Raw genomic sequence first — 14,807 nt, forward strand, 5'->3', positions numbered from 1 at the left:
GGGAAATAATAAAAATATTACCACTCATTAATTATTCATGTTGCATCTGCCACAAGTTATAATTAATTTTAGGTGAGAAACTGTTCATCAGGTAAGGCTGTAGGTTTAAGACGACACGACACTGACTTTCCAGTAGGAAATACGATTGCTGGAGTCAAATTGTCTAAAAACAACCAGAATCCTTTTTTTTTCACCTAGAGTTATAATACTCTTGGTTAAATTAGGAATTTTTGATGTAGTTGGCATGAACCTTTCTAAAATATTAATGAGATAATAGATACAGTGCTGTTAGTGTTTTGGCTGTCAATGGCAACAGTGGGTCACAATTTGTCCTTGTTAGTCCAACAAGAATCAGCATTCCTTCATGATGTACTTTGCATATCAAAGGATTATGACCCCCCCCCCCCCCAAAAAAAGCAGATCTCACCAGACAATACCGTTATGGTACAAAACCATAATAATATGAAAAACATTAATGAAAAATCTTCACTTGAATATAAAAGTGTGTGTGTTACTGCAGACTGTAATCACCCAGCTCCAAATGTCTAGCTCACCAAAAAGCACTTCCTACATCTTTCCTCTCACAGCTAAGCTCTTTCTTCATGGCTGCCACTGAAGTAAACAGACCTTTTCATTATGGATGCCTAACGTTGCTCTGGCAACCAGCTTAAGACAATAGGTTCTGTGTGCATTCATACTGTATAGCACTGATGTCACGTATAAGACCAACGCCTTTACCAAGACTGAATCTTCTAGTGTTGTGAAACAACTTTGGATGAGTTACACGGAGAACAGTTAGTAAGTAAGCAAGCAAGTCAGTAAGTAAAGAAAATTAGCATAGGATGTATACAAGTCTGTCACACTTCTTTTCTTTTGACCTTTTTTTTTAATTAAAACAATATCTTGGCTAAAATAGCAGTCTTTATTTTACAGTGTCAGCTGAAGTGATGCAGTTTTTCCTGCTACTAAATACAGAAAGAACATAATGCTTACATAGCAAGGCAGCTAGGTTTAACTTTTAACTGATTCATATGAATCATTTCCCATTACCCAACAACATATTAACTACCAGCTATTTTAACATTACTGTCCATGAGACTTAAAAATACTATATTGTGTTTGCAAGAAATTAAAGATGTAAACTTTCAACATGTACCGTAGGTATAAGACAGTTGTGCAAAAAAAAGTTAATTCATAATCCCTATGAACTCTGTTTAAACTATCGTTAATTGCTCATGGTTTTCTTCTGTAAAACAGTATCGAGCAGCTACCACTCTAAGAAAGTCTGCCCTATATTACTGTCAATTGCTTTATGTAGTCTTTATGTTGCCAAGCATCTCCTAAAATATGCCAGGTTAGTTATAACCCAAAGTAAGACGGCATATAACAGTGGTCTGTTCAATAAGTCTGAGCCCTTTATAAAAGTGTGGTAGGATGTGACAGTGTAGAACATGGCATTGGTTGTATCCTTTGGGTATGATGTAGTATAAAGTGTACAGGTTCAAGTCTCCTAGCAGTGTGTGCTCACAGTATAGTTAGCTGCCTCCCTGTGCACTGTGCTATAGGGTGAGAGCTCCAGCTCAGTAGTGGCCTCATTCTCGTTGTCATCACTAGTCCCATTAGAGAGCTTTGGCGGGCCACATTCCTCCAGGCAGCAGCAGCAACAGCGCAGAAAGGCTTTGCTGAAAGGCTGACAAAGCGCTAGCAGCAGCACAGGTGTCACCGCACACTTGCAGAACAGCAGCATCTGACTAAGCAGGTGTAGGACATCCAGAGTGTGGCGTGGCATTCCTACAGCCATGTGTGCCGACACAACGTTGTAGATGTTCTCCGGGATCACACAAAACCCATACAGGATGGCCAGAGCCACGACTGTACAGTTCATCCGTCTCTCCAGGTGGATCTGCTCACGCTGCCCTCGAACACTTGTCCTCTCAACCTGGCGCATCTTTCGTGCTGTTACCACAGAGCTGATAATGGTGAAAATAGTGGGCAGGCAGAAGTAACAGCCAAAGTGCCACCATAAACGGGCTCCATCATAAGTAAGTCCCAGCACATAAAGGGAGTCAGGGAGTGTTGTGGAGATGCGGATTATACAGCGCTCACTGGGAAGCATATCATTCGCCACCCCAGGGAGCTCCTCAGCAGGCACCTCTCTCTCCTCTGTTACCAGCTGGTGGATTAGCAGCTCGGGCAGTGCCAGCAACAGAGCACCCAGCCAGATCACAACCAGCTTGGCTGCAGTGGAGGCACAGTTCTCAATCGTCTCATAGTACATCTGCACATTGGATGCGGCTCGGAAACGGTCGATACACAAAGCACAAAGGCTAAAAGTAGTCACTCCTAAGGAAGCCACCTGTAATGGAAAGACAGGAATTAATTTATTAATATCAATACCTTTCTAAATATCTATCAAACCTATTCAAACTATGCATCAAACAATTACTTCCACAGTCTGGGCCATGGTGACTTAAAGGAACAGTCCACCGTACTTCCATAATGAAATATGCTCTTATCTGAATTGAGACGAGCTGCTCCGTACCTATCCGAGCTTTGCGCGACCTCCCAGTCAGTCAGACGCAGTCAGACGCACTGTCACTCCTGTTAGCAATGTAGCTAGGCTCAGTATGGCCAATGGTATTTTTTGGGGCTGTAGTTAGATGCGACCAAACTCTTCCACGTTTTTCCTGTTTACATAGGTTTATATGACCAGTGATATGAAACAAGTTCAGTTACACAAATTGAAACGTAGCGATTTTCTATGCTATGGAAAGTCCGCACTATATAACCGAAGCGCGCAGAATGTGTTAGTACGCCTGTCATTATAGTGCGGACTTTCCATAGCATAGAAAATCGCTACGTTTCAATTTGTGTAACTGAACTTGTTTCATATCACTGGTCATATAAACCTATGTAAACAGGAAAAACGTGGAAGAGTTTGGTCGCATCTAACTACAGCCCCAAAAAATACCATTGGCCATGCTGAGCCTAGCTACATTGCTAACAGGAATGACAGCGCGTCTGACTGCGTCTGACTGACTGGGAGGTCGCGCAAAGCTCGGATAGGTACGGAGCAGCTCGTCTCAATTCAGATAAGAGCATATTTCATTATGGAAGTACGGTGGACTGTTCCTTTAAGTCCAAAAGACACATCCACATTTATGTGCTTAAGTCAGTTTTCTAAGTGCAGTGTTCAGATTATACACACTACTTATGTGTAGTTCACACTTCTCAGGTTGCCAGAGCTTTTCCTGAGTAAAAGCATCTGAGACAGGTTTTTCATCGTGTCTAGACCACCGGCTTTGACCCAAGCACTTGCCTTTAATAAGCCCATTCAAAAATCTGAGACAGGAAATGAGGGCTGAAGAAGGAAATAGCATTTTTTTCCCTTTGTAATATAATCTAAAACAAAAGTAAATGACAATGTAGGAATAGTGATAAATACCATGTAAATAAGTCAGAATACCTATTTGCTGAATTCGATTATTAAATCCTCACCAAGCATATGAAAAACAATTCAGAATACATCCCTTTTTAAAATCTAGCAAGACAAGTGGTGTTCAAAGAAAGGCTACATCTTAGATTTTTATCACAATGTATTTCAAATGCACCCAGATATTTCCAAAGTAGCCATTCCAGGTCTTAGCACAAATTTCATAATTGCACTTGATATATTTCATTGTTAATATTCACGTTCCTTATACACATTATCCTTATACACATTCTGTATCATGGCTGAAGTGCCCTTGAGCAAGGCACCAAACCTGCAACTGCTCCCCAGGTGCTGTAGCATAGCTGCCCACTGCTCTAGGAGTGTGTGCGCGCGCGCGTACACGCTGGGTTAAATGCAGAGGAGGAATTTCACTGTGCTTCAGTGTACATGTGACAAATATAAGCTTTTTCTTCTTCTCATCTCATCTCCTCTAGCCGCTTTATCCTGTTCTACAGGGTTGCAGGCAAGCTGGAGCCTATCCCAGCTGACTACGGGCGAAAGGCAGGGTACACCCTGGACAAGTCGCCAGGTCATCACAGGGCTGACACATAGACACAGACAACCATTCACACTCACATTCACACCTACGCTCAATTTAGAGTCACCAGTTAACCTAACCTGCATGTCTTTGGACTGTGGGGGAAACCGGAGCACCCGGAGGAAACCCACGCGGACACGGGGAGAACATGCAAACTCCGCACAGAAAGGCCCTCGCCGGCCACGGGGCTCGAACCCGGACCTTCTTGCTGTGAGGCGACAGCACTAACCACTACACCACCGTGCTGGCCCCTTTTTCTTCTTCTTCTATATAATACAGTATATACAGCACACACACCCATTCAAAAGTGTGGACACACCTACTCATTCATAGGTTTTTCTGTATTTGGACTATTTTCTACATTGTAGAACACCACTGTAGATATCAAAACTATGAGATTAAATATGGAACCTAAATAGAGCATATTGCATGGTGGCACAAAGATATGGGGTTTATATCAGAGTGGTGAATATATTCACAAGTGAGCAAAGGAAACGAGTGAAAATACTTTCAATACGAGAATATAAACTTCATATCTTTGCACCACCATGTAATGTTCTTTATATTATATAGACACATCCACAAAAAAAAAAAATTACGCAAGTTAATCAAAAGAATTTTAATTTTGAACTGGTTCACCATTTTGACAATGCGTGCCAAGTCAGCGGGAAAACACTGGGAGTGACGTCATTGGAGTGAAATATGTCACTCAGATCCGTGATGTATTTTGTATGAAAAGTGCAAAAAACACGAGAAGATAAACTTTATATCTTCAAGCCAACATGTGATTTTCTTTTTATTATACAGACACATTCATGAACAATAAGTCCCCAAATTTATCAAAACAACTTATTGATTTCCTCACAAGTGATATATAGAGCTTTAGGTCACGGTTTTGGTTCTCCATATCCCGGATGTAGCTCGTGTGAAAAATACGAGTGGTGTATTTCCCAGTAAAACACTCGTGTCCATGTGGTAATAAAAAAAAAAAAAAAAAAAAAAAAAAAAAGGGTTAAAAAATGTGTTTCATATTTTAAATTCTTCAAAGTAGCCAGTATTTACCTTGATGGCCCTTTACACGCTATTGGCATTTTCTTAACCAGCTTCATGAGGGAGTCACCTGGAATGCTTTTCAATTAACAGCTATGCCTCGTCAAAAGTTAATTAGTGCAATTTCGTGTCTTTTTAACGTGCTTGAGATCAAACAGTAAATAGTAAATAATAAAAATACAGTAAATAGCCCTATTCCATAACTGTAGTAATCCATATTATGCCAAGGACCGCTCAACTAAGTAAAGAGAAACGACATCCATCATTACTTTAAGATATGAAGTGACTTAAGTAATAAAAAAACAAACAAAAAAAACCCCATTGAATTAGGAGGTGTGTCCAAACTCTTGACAGGTAATGTGTATTTTTTGTGTCCACACTGCAGTAACTAAGAACAATTATAGTTCTTAGAACCCTGTTCTGAAGGACTTTTTTTTTTTTTTAAGCTCCTACTTCAGGGTAGGTACTCTCCGAACACAAGAGTAACCATGAGTGACTTAATTGTAAGGTGATTGGTCCAAGCATGTGTACATACATTAGTCGAACACGGGCCAATGTAGCCCTAGCAACCAGCATTTTTAAAACTCTGTAAAATGGCAGCCGTGTAAACAGCTCTTAAATGTTAGCATTAAAAAAAAATGAAATTAAAAAAAAAGTCCTGGTTTATTGAACCTCCAATTCTGATATGCTTAATGCCACCCCTGCCACAGTGACTTATGTATATATGCTTTGACGCCTAAGAACAGCTGTACACTGTCAGATAGGAGTTGGATGGTGTGACTGATGAGAATTTGGATGAATAGATAGAAGGATAGATGGAAAGAAGGAAAAAATAATGAAGACAAATTATACTGTAATACGATTGTCCCTAATTACTTTGGTGTGAGCATGTAAAATCTAAAGCCATAAATACCAATTTTTCAGGGCTCAATGCATTTTGTCGAAAGCACTGATATAGCAGTCTCTCTAATCATTCCTAATTAATGACTTGATTAGAGTCCTCTTTAGCATGACAACAGAACACAATCGTTATCTACTTTACATAAGGCAGTGTGGACTCACATTCGCCATTATGTAAATGGCATGTGCCACAGCTAGATATGTAATTTGTCTCAGCCAAATAGAATTTGTGTTTAGTCCACCGTGAAGTCATCCTGAATTACACTTCGTAGAAATGAAATCACTTAATACAAGCACAAGTCAGGCAAATCAGTCATTAAATGAGCCTTATGCAATTCTAGCTGGGCACAAAAGGTGATGATTGCTAGCAAATCAAGAATATATTCCACCACCTTTATGGTGGAGTGGGTCATTTAGAGAAGCTTAATCGTTAAAGGTCTTTATGTTGGATAAACAATTCTAATGGCAATCCAGGAGGCAGCAGCAAAACAAAAAATACAAACAATAGTTGAATAACTCATTCTATATTAAGCAAAAATCACAAAAGTCCGACAGGGCTCGTGCGTCTCATTAATGGATAAACTACAACAGTTTAGGTTACTCTGATGCTATGCAACAGACACACAGACTCAAACAAATCTCCAAACACTGCTAGAGGAGGTGGTGAGAAAATAAGATGGAGGTCTGAATTGTATGAAGGGAATCTCTCAATAATTAGCACAAGGCCCTTGTTTCAGCCAGAGTGACCTGTTGTAAAATTGAGATGTAGTAGAACGCAGCACGAACAATATTAGGTTCTTATTTAACATGACATCGGGTTTATCGCATTCTGATTGTTTCCTCCAGACCTTTGAACTCATGAATTCCCAGTGTCTTAATTAAGCTGCTTCTTAAGAAACCGCATATTGATCTTGACTATTTCTGTCCAACCACCAACACACGCACACAAAGAAATATAACAAGCATGATATATTTCAGTCTGGTTTCTGGAAGCATCATAGTACAGAATAAATCACTGGCTAAAGTGATCAGCGGCCTAGTGCTTGCTTCATATTGTGGATTTTGTTTTAGTTCTGTTAAGCTGGGTTCATACTACACAATATTTTTGTCTTTCACAATGGTCACCATGTCAGATTACGCAATCAAAGTGACAAATTCTTGCTGCGTCTTGGTTGGGAGACTGGTGAAACTACGAGTTTGATCATGACCAATTGTTCACGTCCTTGAGTATTGTCTGGAAGGAGGGTCAAGAAATTATCAAATCACGGCTACAAAAGAAATGCCAAGGAACACCTCATAGTTGTTGTCAAGCTTGGTGAGAAAATGCAAAAATTGCTGACATGCTAGAATTTTCATCAGGGTGTCCCAGACACCATATTGCTATTCTTCAATTACGTCACGCTACAAGACCCATTCGTCATTCCTGACGTTCATATTTGGGCCAGAGGCTGGAAATTTGTTGGCGACAACAAAATGGTCAAAATTGGGCTGAATTAATTAGTATTGTGGCAGAGCAGTTCCTACCTGGTTTAGATCCTATTTGACACAACTTTTCCACTTTATTAGCATAAATGGAGATTTTTGCTAATAAAGCTTAAAAGTGCAATATGGTAATAACAAGGCTCTGTTTTAGGGCCCATATTATTCTCTTTTTATACTCAGCCCCTTGGACATGTAATTCACAAAAATAATATTGCTTTCATTAATGATTTACAATTATATTCGTCATTTCAGCTTGATTCAGAAGCACATCTGTACAAAATGGAAGACTGTGTAAAAACACAGAAGATTGAAGGAATAGAAACATCCTCCTCCTAAATTCTGATGAAACAGAAATACTGATATCTGCCTGCAATAAGGTTGCTGATTTCACCATCGAGTTTGGCATTTTACTTTGAAACCAAAATCTCCAGTTGGAGATTCTATGATTTGCTACCTATGTAAGCAACATCCATCCATCCATTATCTGTAGCCGCTTATCCTGTTCTACAAGGTTGCAGGCAAGCTGGAGCCTATCCCAGGTGACTACGGGCGAAAGGCGGGGTACACCCTGGACAAGTCGCCAGGTCATCACAGGGCTGACACATAGACACAGACAACCTACAACACCTACGGTCAATTTAGAGTCACCAGTTAACCTAACCTGCATGTCTTTGGACTGTGGGGGAAACCGGAGCACCCGGAGGAAACCCACGCGGACACGGGGAGAACATGCAAACTCCACACAGAAAGGCCCTCGCCGGCCGCTGAACTCGAACCCAGAACCTTCTTGCTGTGAGGCAACAGTGCTAACCACTACACCACCGTGCTGCTGTAAGCAACATCTCTAAGCTTATCAATATCTCATAAACAACTCTCTGTCTGAGACGGAGGAAAGTTAACAATAATTGGTTCTCAGAATGTTCCCATTCAGTTTGCCAGGAAAGTTTGTTTTATGGAATGTTAGATTATAACGACAAAGTAAAAGCACCCATTCCTGATCACTTGTCGCAAGACAGACAATGTTATGACCCCAGACCATTTCAGAAACAATGCAAACTTTATTAACCAAAAATTAATAAGGCAGTTTTATTAAGCAAAAGAATGTAGTGGGTGTCTAAAGTGTGCTAATTTTCCATATTCTTCTGTTTACATAATAAGGGAGCATCATTTCAATTTAGCCACCCATCACAACTCCAGTCTATAGGCTTGTTTTCGCTCATTGCACACTATTTTATTTTATTGTTTTACCTCAAAGTAGGGTATAATCTTACAGGAAAACTCTCCAAGCAGCCAGTCCTTCGTGAGCTGGTGGAATATCACTAATGGTAAGCAGAAGAAGGTAATGAGGAAATCCCACAGGGCCAAATTGGCAAGCAGTGAGTTTGAGACGCTGCGCATGTAGTAATTATGACACACGGCGCACATGATTGCGATATTGCCGATTATCCCTGCTGTGAACATGATTACAGACACTAATATGATCGCATATGCAGCGTATGATTCCCCTGTGACTGGTTTAAAGGGGTTCGGAAGCCCAGGACCTCTGGGCCGGGTGTGAATGGGGCCGATCGGAGTGCTGTCCTCCCAGTAGTCCTCCTCAGGGGTAGTGAACGCAGCCTGATGTGGAGTGGAAACAGTCGGCACATCTGTGGGCAGCTTCTGAGCTGAAGGTTTAAGCAGGCTTTCTAATTTCTCAGAGATTGATCCTGGTTCACTTTGATTTGTCCTCGCAGCTCTCCTGGGTCGCTGATACACACCAGGGTCTTCCATGTGCTTTCCTTCGAGTGTGTGTATCCAGGACAGGCTGGAGTCAAGTGTTCCAGTCTTAATGTCCGTCCTGACATCTACTAAGCCATTTCCCCCAAACGTCCTGGACACGTTTAATGCCAAACCGTCTAACCATTGCGCACGATCTATGTCCACTTTATTAAAGACTTCCCCGGGAGGCTGAAGTGACCGTGGGCTCCTCAGTGCGTTATTATAGGAGCGAGAGTGGCTCTTATTCCCAAACCTGAAGTGGCGCCTGGACGCGCAAACTGTCGAAAGTTCGCAACACACGAGCAGACAAAACAATCTTAATTGTATTCCCATGTTTCCCTTAACCCCTCGGAGAGACCATACTCAAAAGTGACTATCCAGTCTGTTATAAATCCATCGATTCCCAGAGACACAGCTGGAGCGGCTCCGCAGCTCATGCAGGGGTTGAGCAACTGCGCTGTTCCTGTTGTGTCGCTCTCAGCGCGCGCTGCTGCTGATGGAGCAGGGGATGAGTTTTACTCTTCTCTTCTCTAACTGTGCACCAGTCAAAACACTAACACCCCTCTTCAAAACAGCGCCGCTCTGCGGAATCACATCAACACTGTCCGTCAGGGTCGAGAAGCGTCCCAACCAGGGGTGCAGATCCGATGTCCGGGGGGGGGGGGGGGGGGGGGGGGGGGGCACAAGAGTGATTTTTTTTTTTTTTTGCCCGTATGCAACTCATACCATGCAACCATAAATCACAACTTCGTAGAGGCTCGCCACATCATTCAAAAAGTACTGCACAGAGAATCATTTGTCTGAAAATATATTTGTTTGAACAATTTGTAATAATTTAGGGGATTTTTATTGGGGAGGGGGGCAATTCATGTTTTTCAGAAATTGGGGGGGGGGGGGGGGGGGGGGGTCATGTCCCCCTCCGTCCCCCCCGGGATCTGAACCCATGGTCCCAACATCGCACACTTTCTCACATTTAACTCTTCTGTGGTTCGGACTGAAATGACTCTCTGCAGAGTTTCATTCAAAGGAAACCACTCCCGTGTCCTACTCCCAATACTCTCATCTATGAAGGCCTGTTTCCGCCATAACGAGAATCTCTCATAATAATGAGATTCCTCATAGTCATAATGATCTCTTAATGAGATCCTATCTCATAATCATGACCCACTATCTCATAATTATGACTCTCATAATAATAATGCAGTCAATTTTGAGAAACTGTTCATTATTATGAAATAGTACGTCATTATCATCATACAAGTCATAATGAGGACATCCAAATTATGAGTTACGAGATATTCATAATTATGAGATATTGTGACAATATGGCCATTTTTCCCCCCAAGTGGCAGAAACAGGCTTCTATACTAATCCATCCATTATCTGTAGCCGCTTATCCTGTTCTAAAGGGTCGCAGGCAAGCTGGAGCCTACCGTATGGGTGAAATTGGTACACCCTGGACAAGTCACTGACACGTACAGACAAACAACCATTCACATCTACAGTCAATTTAGAGCCACCAATTAGCCTAACCTGCATGTCTTTGGACTGCAGGGGAAACCCATACAGACACGGGGAGAACATGCAAACTCCACACAGAAAGGCCCTCGCCGGCCGCTGGGCTCAAACCCAGGACTTTCTTGCTGTGAGGCGACAGCGCTACACCACCACACCGCCCCCATACTAATCCCTACAAATCAATTACAGTACAGTTTAGACTTCAGCTCATTGTAGGATATCATAAGCACAAAGCATGTTCTCCACTGTGCCTTCAACTGAAAAACTCCCTAACTACGTAATAAACACTCAGAGTTACAACAGAGTATTAGAGCCAGTGTAGGTTTAAAAAAAAAAACCACCTCAGAATTTCAAAGATTAAAGTCATAAGTTTATGAGAAAAACCAGGAATAAACCCATTTGAAATGAGAAAAAATAGCTATAGCTGGTTGTTTTAAAAGTCAAAATCCAGGAGGTCTTTAAAGTTCTCTAAAGCCACACCTCCATAACCAACGTGTCTGTGTATACATGCCTGCCAAAACAGACAAAAACAAATTTAATTATATGCAGGTTCAGAACAAACGGCCACTTTAAATAATAATTAATTACATAAGAACAAATTGTTTGTTGGGTTCCTCTGATGAATACCAGAGGAGATGACATTCATCTTGGAAGCTACTACAAGCTACGCTGCAAAAGTACAGCTATATTTTCTTAAAAAAGATTTCTATAGTACATTTTTTCTCTAACTAAACCTCTCCTCTTTACCCAGCACCACTGTCAAAAACAACAAAAACTGAACTGGGGGGGGACAAAAGCAAAGCAGAAAAGTATTACAAAAAAAGAAGTAACATAGAAAGCAGTGATGTAGATACCAGTATCTAAATGTTTCTGCAACTTGCTGAAGTCTAATCTTTGTTTAAAAAAAAATATATTTTTCAACATTAAAGTGTTGTCTGTTTGTGTTTCCACAACAGTGGAAACACTTTAATATTTACATATTAGAAATACATATCACATCTCTGATGAGAAAAATGGTGATTGTTGTCTTATTAGTCTACTCAGTAATCATTTTAAGCTTGACTGAATTAAACACTTGCTTCTGAATGCTGCAAAAAGCTTTTTTTTCCTTTTCTTTTTTTTTTGCCAGGATGAATTTGCTTTACATTTGTTTATAATCGACACTAAAAAGCCTGGTAACCATATATACAGTTTGGAGGACAATGCTGAAGATACAGTAATCATTTTTGTAAATGCACTTTTATGGAATGATGGCAGTTATGAGTTTAAAAAGCACTTTTCTTTTACTCTCACACACTTTTTTATATATATATATATATATATATATATATATATATATATATATATATATATAGGGCGGCACAGTGGTGTAGTGGTTAGCACATATGAGTGCTTCATATGTGTGAAACTATAATCTCAAAAGTGCTTGGGTACAGCTTTTCGAGTATTTGAATTTCAATGAAAAGTCAGTTGGTTACTTATCGCCCACAATATTGTGCCTGTGAAAGGGTTCATATTTATGCTGTATGTGATCCATAAACCTCAAAAGGGGGTTTAAAGTATTGAAAGCTGAAGGAAGCCATTCGTAAAGACAACCAACAGACTCTTTTTGCTCAATATTTTCAATCTCTTCAGTTATAAAGAATTGAAAAACTAAAGCATGTGTCTTTGTAATAATAATAATAATAATAATAATATGGCAGCATGGTGGTGTAGTGGTTAGCGCTGTCGCCTCACAGCAAGAAGGTCCGGGTTCGAGCCCCGTGGCCGGCGAGGGCCTTTCTGTGTGGAGTTTGCATGTTCTCCCCGTGTCCGCGTGGGTTTCCTCCGGGTGCTCCGGTTTCCCCCACAGTCCAAAGACATGCAGGTTAGGTTAACTGGTGACTCTAAATTGACCGTAGGTGTGAATGTGAGTGTGAATGGTTGTCTGTGTCTATGTGTCAGCCCTGTGATGACCTGGCGACTTGTCCAGGGTGTACCCTGCCTCTTGCCCGTAGTCAGCTGGGATAGGCTCCAGCTTGCCTGCGACCCTGTAGAAGGATAAAGCGGCTAGAGATAATGAGATGATATATATATATATATATAAACTCGGATGAAAGTTTCATAATGATCTGTATCAGGGCAGATAGGGCATAAATTATATGCTAGGTCTTATTTCCAAACTGTAATTAAACAAAGCTAGGTCATGTACCCGAAAATGATACATCACTTTATTAATGGAAAACAATGTACATTATATACTTTTTTTTTTTTTTTTAACTTTTACATAAAATTTTGCTCATCTCACTTTCAGTTTGTCAAATTTCTAACCAAAGTGTGTTCAGTCCAAAGGTAAGTTACTGTAGTTTTTCCACAGCATTCTTCATCCAGAGGAAAGCGGGCCTCATTGGGGAGTGTACAAATTGCCTCTTGCTTCTGTGTTAGTGATCTGATAGCACACTTGAGTTTTGCCATTCTCCTCTACAGTGTAGGCGCTAAGACAGAGGTCCAGCCACGGGCGCTCTGCTGTGGACAAGAAGCAGAAAAGAAAATCCTTGTTATAAACAGCAGTAATGGAGTATATATGAATGTCTCATCTCATCTCATTATCTCTAGCTGCTTTATCCTGTTCTACAGGGTCGCAGGCAAGCTGGAGCCTATCCCAGCTGACTACGGGCGAAAGGCGGGGTACACCCTGGACAAGTCGCCAGGTCATCACAGGGCTGACACATAGACACAGACAACCATTCACACTCACATTCACACCTACGGTCAATTTAGAGTCACCAGTTAACCTAACCTGCATGTCTTTGGACTGTGGGGGAAACCGGAGCACCCGGAGGAAACCCACGCGGACACGGGGAGAACATGCAAACTCCGCACAGAAAGGCCCTCGCCAGCCACGGGGCTCGAACCCGGACCTTCTTGCTGTGAGGCGACAGCGCTAACCACTACACCACCGTGCCGCCATATATGAATGTATATAAGTAAACCATGTGTCAGAATGGTTAAATTTCATTTATTAACTAAACGACTACATTCTGAATAGTCCGAGTGTTTTCTGTGCTCGCTCATTGTTTGGAGCTGGCAGTAGTTTCCAGTGATGATTTTACCCATGCTGCTCCCTGGTGGATGAAGCCTATCCATGGTGATCTGAACTTTATCCTGTGAATCCTGACAAGCTGATGCGTCAGCAGCAGTGACATGGAAAAACCTCTCCTATGAGAATAAGGGAAAGAAAGAATTTTATGTCTTCCTTCACAGAAGGAAAAACAACCTTGTTACAGAGAGTACAGAAATGATATTGACCCAAGTCATTGATTTTGTTACTTGCAAAAGAGTTAGTATAATACAGAAAAATAGCTGCATTTTACTACAAATATTCTTGAAGATTTTAACAGAATACAAATATTCATGATTTTAACAGAATGAATTTGCTCACAGCATCTTCCCAAATGAAAGCTTCAAGTGTGCCTGTCTCATCCTCTAGCTCAAATTTCATCAGCAAAGCATACTGCATCAACTGCACGCCAAGAGCTGAGAGCACGATGAGCAGAAGATAGAGAGAGAGAGAGAGAGAGAGAGATGAAACACGTCCATCACTGAAAACAATCTGGTAGTAAATGTTGTACAAAGGTTAATCGTATCTAGTAGTACTGTTAAGGTGTATTCTACCTTTGGCCACATTATATTCATCCCACGTCTCTACTTCAGAAACCTCAGGCTCCACAAATGTGGACCGAGAGCACTGTTTACACCTGAAAAAAAAAAAAAACACAGCAAATGAGACAAAGATCCTCTGCTCTCTCAACAGAGAGAGAACAACTTTGTGAGTATTTGTACTAATAGGCTAAAGAATTGCCTCAGTGGGCTGAGAACACTGAAGCATCGATAATCATCAGTCCTGACCCATAATATCTCTTGTCTTTACTGAAGAGGAATGGGGCTGAGAAATCCAGCAGTCTCATTCTCCCATCATCGGAGCGCACAGGAACCATGTTGCTATGAGCAGTGGATATCATGCACATCTCATCCAGCGTAACACCTACAAAAACCCCATTAAAAACAAAAAATTGCACTGGCCCATCA

At 41.1% G+C, this 14,807-nt stretch overlaps 2 protein-coding genes across 7 annotated transcripts in view; both read right to left on the minus strand.

The window, feature by feature from the left end:
• Nucleotides 1-911: 911 nt before the first annotated feature.
• On the minus strand, nt 912-9,777 carry gpr37a (G protein-coupled receptor 37a). The gene is made up of 2 exons (XM_060914784.1): nt 8,712-9,777; nt 912-2,356 (listed from the first exon to the last, which is right to left on the minus strand). Exons 1-2 carry the CDS (start codon nt 9,552-9,554, stop codon nt 1,511-1,513), a joined length of 1,689 nt encoding a protein of 562 aa, XP_060770767.1. The 5' UTR covers nt 9,555-9,777; the 3' UTR covers nt 912-1,510.
• Nucleotides 9,778-12,927: 3,150 nt separating this feature from the next.
• The window catches only part of pot1 (protection of telomeres 1 homolog), a 116,900-nt gene continuing 115,020 nt past the window's right edge, over nt 12,928-14,807 (minus strand). For 4 of the 6 annotated variants that reach the window (XM_060914781.1, XM_060914779.1, XM_060914780.1 and 1 more), the window contains 5 exons: nt 14,628-14,763; nt 14,394-14,476; nt 14,161-14,255; nt 13,832-13,937; nt 12,928-13,244 (listed from right to left, as the gene is read on the minus strand). In XM_060914781.1, the coding sequence (XP_060770764.1) occupies nt 13,123-13,244; nt 13,832-13,937; nt 14,161-14,255; nt 14,394-14,476; nt 14,628-14,763 (542 nt within the window). In that variant the 3' untranslated portion in view covers nt 12,928-13,122. Of the gene's footprint in view, nt 13,245-13,831; nt 13,938-14,160; nt 14,256-14,393; nt 14,477-14,580; nt 14,764-14,807 lie in introns of those variants that run through there. The other 2 variants (XM_060914778.1, XM_060914783.1) reach the window with 2 other exon arrangements.

This window comes from Neoarius graeffei, chromosome 2 (assembly GCF_027579695.1).
Source record: "Neoarius graeffei isolate fNeoGra1 chromosome 2, fNeoGra1.pri, whole genome shotgun sequence".
Taxonomy (NCBI): Eukaryota; Metazoa; Chordata; class Actinopteri; order Siluriformes; family Ariidae; genus Neoarius; species Neoarius graeffei.

Bases quoted from the DNA above. Each gene is read 5' to 3' on its own strand.
- gpr37a (XM_060914784.1), bottom strand. From the start codon at position 9,554: ATGGGAATACAATTAAGATTGTTTTGTCTGCTCGTGTGTTGCGAACTT. The intron at 2,357-8,711 runs GTAAAACAATAA...TTTCCATTACAG, and splicing joins AGATTATACCCTACTTTGAG to GTGGCTTCCTTAGGAGTGAC.